The following is a 7,626-nucleotide window of genomic DNA, read 5'->3' as shown; positions in this document are numbered from 1 at the left end:
CACTACATACACAGGGCTGCCCTTGGACTCACGGAGTTCTCTGCCCCTCTAGTACTGGGATTAAAGGTATGTCCATCATACTTGGCCAATGGTCAACTTTTGTTTTCCAGATCACAGAGACAATGTGACCAGATACCTCACCCTCACACTGTCATGCCTTACCCGACATGATCGACTGCACCTTCACGCTGAAATAAAAATAATTGTAGTACCCACTTACAGAATTTCAGAGCCAAGGGGCACTTAAAATCTCAGTGGCTGGAAAAGGATTGACAGGGCTAGGGAGAGAGTTTAATCCATAGCAACCCCTCTCCCCTCCCCCACCTATACTCACACACACACAAAGCTGGACACTATGGCCTACACTCACAATCATAGCCCTGGGGATGCTGAGATAGCCAGATACCTGGGCCTTGCCAGCCTAGACTAATTGTTGAGCTCAAGGCCGGTTAAGAGAATCTGTTTCAAAATAAACAAGGTGGGCAATGCCCACCTGAGTGGGAGAAGAGATATCTTGAGTTTGTCTTCTGGCTTTCACATGCAAAATTCATGTGTACCTCCCACCACACACACCTGCATGTGCACCTGCTCACCCAGGAACATGTGCACACACAAGCCCAGAAAACGATAATGACTTTTTGCCTCATATTCTATAACAGAATTTTAGTAGGCACTCAAAGATCGCCTTGACTAAAATGCACTGACTCCTCGTCTGGATTCACAAAGTAACGAGGAGCCCAGCAAGAGCCTGGCATCCCTGCCTTCAATTTCTATCTGTATCCTGTGAGCAATCTGTTTACCTGTGTGTGAGCTACTCAAGGAATATGTGGTGGTTTGGATCAGAAATGCATCCTCCCCCCAACCCCCCATCCCTCGCTGGTCCTCAGTTGACAGCACTGTTTTGAGCTTTGTGGATGGATGCAGCCTTGCTGAAGGATGTGCAACACTGAGTGAGGCTAGACTTTGAGAGGTTAAAGCCTTGCTGCTGCTTTCTGTTTACTCTCTACTTCCTGATTCTGGTGGAGATGTGATCACTCAGCTTCCAGCTCCAGCTGCCATGCCTGCCTCTTGATGCCATGCCCACTCCCTACCATCATGGCCTCTTATTCCCTCTGCAATGATAAACCCAAATAAATTCATTCTTCTACAAGTTGTCTTGGTCATAATATATGATTTATTTATTCATTTAATGCATATGTGTACACTTTTGCTGTCTTCAGACACATCAGAAGAGGGTTTCACATCCCATTATAGATGGTTGTGAGCCACCATGTGGTTGCTGGGAATTGAACTCAGGATCTCTGAAAGAGCAGTCAGTGCTCTTAACCACTGAGCCATCTTTCCAGCCTGGTCATGATATTTTTTTTTTTAACAGCAACAGAAAAGTAACAAATACAGAGTATCTGTATAAAATCTTGTGATACTTATTTCATTCCTCCATACCAGCTGAAGCCATAAATGTGTGTGTGTTAGTGTCATCTTTCTCAAATGTCCTGTTCCAGACTTACAAAGCACACCTAAAGATAGCGAGCTGTAGCCAGGTGGTGGTGTTGCCTACCCTTAATCCCAGTACTTGGGAGGCAGAGGCAGGCATATCTCTTGAGTTTGAGGCTAGCCTGGTCTATACAGCAAGTTCCAGGACAGCCAGGGCCATGCAGAGAAACCCTGTCTCAAAAAGCAAACAAACAAAAAAAGCAAAAAAAAAAAACTGAACCAAACAAACAACAAATAAATTTCCAGTTGTCCTAAACCTGCAGTTGTCTTGGATTTCAAGAACATCAGAACCTTGATAACAGACCATCTCATCCCCTCCCAAGAGGACAGCCATCTACAATGGTGAAACTGCACCTTGGAGCAGGAATGACTGTGTTTCACAAGCAAGCAGGAGGAATGCCAAAAGGAGTCAACTGTGCCTGCAAACCCCAAGCGATCCCAGCAAAGAGCTACAAGTCAGTGGGATATCATCTTTTATTTGTTCATATGCACCCACACAGGTGGATTTAGTCCTCTCTAAATTCAATTCACTCCTTCTGTTCCAACATCCTAGGGATCTTTTAAAGCAGATTTGGGGCCGGGCAGTGGTGGCGCACACCTTTAATCCCAGCACTTGGGAGGCAGAGGCAGGAGGATTTCTGAGTTCCAGGCCAGCCTGATCTACAGAGTGAGTTCCAGGACAGGCAGTACTACACAGAGAAACCCTGTCTCGAAAAAACAAAAACAAAAACAAACAATAAAAGAAAAAGCAGGTTTGGTACATCCAGCCCCACTAGAGTCTTCCTTTGATAGGACAAGACTCCCTCAACATTCCATTATTCCGTTACTTCTAGTGTCTGGGAAGGAAGAGCAGAGTCCGTGATAATTAGGAATGCATTGCCTTCATGTCAGGCTGCCACAGAATTGAATTAGGGAAGCTCAAAAACAATTGAGGCAGAAGGAGGAGGGAGGAACGGATGGAGGAGTGGAGCTCTGTGGCAACCAGCCCGATGACCCACTGCAGTGGGAGCAAGAATGTCCGATAAGTCCTTATAGTGTTTACTGATGCTAAATGTGAAGGTAGATGACCTGGCTCGTTATCTGTCATGGTAACTACTCAGTAGTCTGTTCAATATTTGAGTCCAAAGAATCTGAGTTCTGACAGAGCCTGCAAGCTCTCAGGATCAGGATGTAGGTTTCTTTGAACTTTTTTATTTTGCAGGCGTAGACGATAGGGTTCATCATGGAGTTCGCATGAGACAACAGGATGCCCAGGCACATTGCAACTTCTGGTATCGTTACACCAAAGTAGGAAACAAAGTTGATGATGGACAAAGGCAGCCAGCACAACGCAAACAAGAAGAGAACCAGAAACAGGGACTTAGCTGTCTTGAACTCTCGTCCATAAAATGCACGTGTCTCTCTGAAGCCAGACAGGTTTTGACTGAGTTTGTTTCTGATGATGTAGAAGATGTCCAGATAGATGACACACATGACAAGCAGGGGGATGAGGATCCAGGTTACAAAGCTGAAGAAGACCATGTAATCCAAACTGACCACGGTACGGAATTTGCAGGAAAGGGTGGTGGTATTTTGAGAGAGCTCTAAGGTCACTTTTCTATTCCAGCCAAACATGGGGGTCAGTCCCACCAGGAAGGAAACTAGCCAGCAAAGGCCCAGGAATAGCCATATTCTTCTTTGAGTGGTAACCGTTTTATATCTGTTTAAATGGGGTGGGGGGGTGGAAATGGTGAGTTCACAACAAGAAATGACTACCTGGGAGAAAAGGAGAAAGACAAAGTAAGCTCTCCCAATTCCCTAATCTGCTGAGGTGAAACACCCATGGTGAAATGTCACTCTGACTAAATTCCACTAGATACAAAGACAAAATGAGAATAGAATGATCAGAGAAAAATCCAGAAACTCCTCTGGAGAATTTAAAAACAAAATAACAATCGAGAATTACCAGCAGTCTGTTTCCAAGGAACAGGTTACCTACATGCCTCCACTCAACCATGGCTCCAAGAATTTTTTTTTTAATTTATGAATTTTATTTTATGCATGTGAATGTTTTGTTTGCATGTATGTTTGTATACCATGTGTGTGCCTGGTGCCCAGGGAGGTCAGAAGAAGGAAGGTCTGGATCTCCTGTAACTAGAGTTATGGACAGGATGGTGCTGGGTGCTGGGAACGGAACCTGAGCAAGAATAACAGACATGTTTATCTACTGAGCCACCTCTCCAGCCCTTCCCTGTCCTGTGGTGTAAGAGTTACTCTTAAGTCCTGGGAGTTCCAAGCGGATGAGAATCTCCTCCAAGCCTGCTGGTGTGCTGTGCTCTGTGTGGTCTCGGTTGGCTATTGTACAGGACTCACAAGCCGCACTACACCCCCACACTTCTATCTTTCCCTTCCCCTTTCCACCTGGGCATCTATTCTGGTGTTTGAGTTAACCAATCAGAGTTTTGTTACGTTTATGTTGAAGTGTTTCAGAGCCTTTAATAGTTTCATCCTGGGGAATCATCATTTCTGCTTAAACAATCCTTCCTATATAGCCTAAAACAGACTACAAAAGAATGAAACTAAGGCTTATCTCAACTAAACCTCATAGCTAACTAGAGACATTTCATAACAATCTCTATTTTATTGATGGTGGTAGCATAGCTACCATTTACTAAACACAGGCTCTAGGCAGGGTTTGTCTGAGAACTTTACACTTACTGGCTTTATACTTAACTTTATGCTTAACTTTATAAAGGTGAAATTATTATCTTCATTGTATAGATCTTAAAAGATGTAAAACAGCATTAGGTAATGTTCAGAAGCCGGAAGTGGCAGCGGTACAATTGGATGGAGGTGAGCCTGGTTTAGATGTTCAGAACCACTCTGAGAGGTGGAGACTGAAGCTGAGAAATAATGTGCCCAGTGTCAGATCACAAGATCAGGGAGAGGAACCCAGACTTGTGTATAGCTCCTCTGTAGTTTTTATGCTATGTTCTTCCCCCAAGAGAAACCAGAAGAAACCAGGGAATGTGATTTCTCACACACGTTTTTGGACTGTCCTCTTTGCAGGGTACAGAAAATGATACCACCATTTTGCAAACAAGAACATCTTTGTCTCAGGAGAGTTTTACATTTCATTAAAAGAATAATATACATCTAAGAATCCTTTTTAAACATTAGGACAGACTCAGACAGAAGTGGCTTTAAAATTTTACATCTGCAAAGTCACACGCCCATCTGTTTATCTCTCCTTATGCCCTGTCTTCCACTTCTCCTAAAACAAGATATTCTATCTAATAGATGGCTATCACTTTGAAAACTTGAGATCAGATTTTTTTTTTTAATTAAAAGATACATCACAGCCGGGCGGCAGCACTTGGGAGGCAGAGGCAGGCGGATTTCTGAGTTCGAGAGTTCAAGGCTAGCCTGTTCTACAGAGTGAGTTACAGGACAGCCAGGGCTACACAGAGAAACCCTGTCTTGAAAACCCAAACCAAATAAATAAATAAATAAATAAATAAACAAACAAATAAAAGATACATCACATTTTCACCATCTTTGGCTACCCTGGCCAGAAAGCAGACACCCATGTTCAATGGAGAAGAGCTCGGAGTGCCCCCTCCCCCCCCCCCCCCCCCTTTTCTATTCCCATGCCTCAGTTATTCATGTCTAATGTCTTCACAAACCATGTGGTACAAAGATATTCACTGCCCTTTTTAAATATCAAGGGCCAGTTTTAGCTCATTTCCCTGGAAAGGGTCTGGGAGTCAAATGTGGTAGAGCTCTACTTTCCAGCCTTCTAACTACTGACCCACCCCTTCTTCAACCAGGTTACCTGACCGTCAGCTTGACCCGCAGGTATCGGTCTATGGCAATGGCCAGCAAGGACATGATGGAGGCATGGGTGAAGATCAGAAGCACACAGGACATGAAAAGGCAGGCATAGAAGTGCATCTCGACTTCCAGTTTGACAGTAATAGCCAAAGGTATGACCAGCACCCCAACAGCAATGTCAGCCAGCGCTAGGGAGACGATGAAATAGAACGTGGTGGTCCTCAGAGTGGGGTTCAGCTTGACCACCCAGATGACCAGCATGTTGCCCACTACAGCACAGATTCCAATGGCAACCTCTATGGTGATATAGGTGATGTTCAACAAGTCATTTGCCATGGTATTGTTAGCTTTCATGCTGTCTCAGAAAAGCTTCAGGTGGAAGCTTCTGTTGGTTCTTCAGCAGGATGTGCATGAGCCAGTGGACCTAGCTCTTGTCAGACATCTGCCCAGAAGTTAAAATGTAGCCACAGTCCAGAGAATTCACAACTTGCTGATTCCTTCTGGTGTGATGCTCTCTTAGAGAGTCTTCTCAGAAAGGGCCCTATACAGGACCATCAACCTCAGCCACGTATCCGTGCCTTCCCAATAACCTGGAGGACACAGTTCTATGAAGCCAAATCTGAGAGTGCCGCTGTTCTTACTTCCCCAGGCAAACAGAGTCAGGGCTTCTGCTGTCCCCTGGGCCCCAGAGAACTTTCGAGCTCCATCAAGATAAGCACCCCTCTTTAGAGTGTTTCAAGAAGTGAGATAGTCCAAGAGGAAGTACAGGGCCAGGAACTCTCAGAAGAAGAAAAAAAAAAAACAGATGGAAAGAGCATAGGAGGCTGGCCTGAGTCACATGGCTCAAAGAGGAGATTAGAGCTAGGGTCTGTTACTAAAAGCTGACAGTCTCAGCTACATAGATGGCTAAGGCAGGGGGATTACAGGTTTAAGGCCTGTCTTGGTTACAGAGTTAAGGCTAGCCTAAGTAACTTAACATGTCTCAGGAAGGAAGGAAGGAAGGAAGGAAGGAAGGAAGGAAGGAAGGAAGGAAGGAAGGAAGGAAGGGAGGGAGGGAGGGAAAGGAAAGGAAGAAACAAATAAACAAACCAAACTTCAAGTGAGGGTGTGGGGAGTCAAAGATATATCTCAGAAGTAGGATGATCAGCTGACTTGCATAATCAGGCTCTGAGTACCACCCACACCACAACGGATACACACACACACACACACACACACACCACATGCAAGTGGTAGGGAGAAATCAGAAATCATTAAGGGCCCAGATAAGCTGTGGGTAGGACTGGGTAGAAGAGATGGAAACACTAACCATGTAATATTTCCACCCTCTGCCTGCTTGGCACAAAGATCTTGTGATAGAGAGAGAAAATTGTGGTGCATGTCTTTAATCCCAGGACTGGGGAGACAGAGGCAGGCAGATCTTTGTGAGTTTAAGAGCACCCAGATCAAACCTAAAAAATTCAGAACAATCAGGAACAAAACTGAAAACAATTTTTACACACATGTTTGTATGTGTGTGTTGATGTGTATGGTGTTCATGTGTATGCACATTTGTGTAAGGTGATAATAGGGGTCAGAAAAGGACATCAGGTCCCCGTCTATAAGAGCACCAGGCACACTTAACCACTGAACCATCTCTCCAAACCTAGTGTTTAAGTGGGATTTGTTTGTTTTGTCTGTTTGTTGTTTTATGTTTCATCAGCCTCCTGAGTGGTCCTTCCTCTTACTTCTGCTGTAATTGCTTTCTTTCTCTCTTCTTCAGGGGGGAAGTTACAGAGAGCAATTTCTACCAAGAGACAAGGAAGAGTCTTCCTTACCAAAAAACAATTGGAATCTTACTTGGTTAGTTTCTATAAAAATCTCTATCCTTTGCCACAGAGGGCAGCTTCTGCATTAACAACAACAGAAACAAGATGGCAGTCCATGTTTTGTTACATTGAAAAGCTAGGCAGGGGGCTGGAGAGATGGCTCAGTGCAGAGGTCCTGAGTTCAAATCCCAGCAACCACATGGTGGCTCACAACCATCCGTAATGAGATTGAATGCCCTCTTCTGGTGTGTCTGAAGACAGCTACAGTGTACTCATAAATAAAATAAATAAATTTAAAAAAGAAAAAAGAAAAGCCTGAAGCTAGGCAGGCAGGCTGGAGAGATGGCTCAGCAATTACAGTGAACGCTCTTCCAGAGGAAAATAGCCGCCCCTTCCCATGCAGCAATGTTATTGCCAGATGCCAGAGGTTTCTGCAACTGGAAGGGGGAGAAGGGCGAGGGGACAGAGAGAAGAGAGAGAGAAGAGAGAGAGAAGAGAGAGAGAAGAGAGA

General features: G+C 44.6%; 1 protein-coding gene across 2 annotated transcripts; it reads right to left on the bottom strand.

Moving 5' to 3' along the window:
• Positions 1-1,801: 1,801 nt before the first annotated feature.
• Adora3 (adenosine A3 receptor) lies at positions 1,802-5,880 on the bottom strand. Of its 2 annotated transcripts, none has more exons than XM_028755640.1 (2): positions 5,309-5,880; positions 1,802-3,193 (listed from the first exon to the last, which is right to left on the bottom strand). In XM_028755640.1, the coding sequence occupies exons 1-2, from the start codon at positions 5,659-5,661 to the stop codon at positions 2,587-2,589; spliced, it is 960 nt and encodes a 319-aa protein (XP_028611473.1). In that variant the 5' UTR covers positions 5,662-5,880; the 3' UTR covers positions 1,802-2,586. The 2 variants fall into 2 exon arrangements, with proteins under 2 accessions (XP_028611473.1, XP_028611474.1); XM_028755641.1 differs by having other exon boundaries at positions 3,075-3,249.
• Between the last annotated feature and the right edge of the window lie 1,746 nt (positions 5,881-7,626).

This window comes from Grammomys surdaster, unplaced genomic scaffold (assembly GCF_004785775.1).
Source record: "Grammomys surdaster isolate TR1022 unplaced genomic scaffold, NIH_TR_1.0 126071, whole genome shotgun sequence".
Taxonomy (NCBI): domain Eukaryota; kingdom Metazoa; phylum Chordata; class Mammalia; order Rodentia; family Muridae; genus Grammomys; species Grammomys surdaster.
This window is presented reverse-complemented; position numbering and strand designations above follow the sequence as displayed.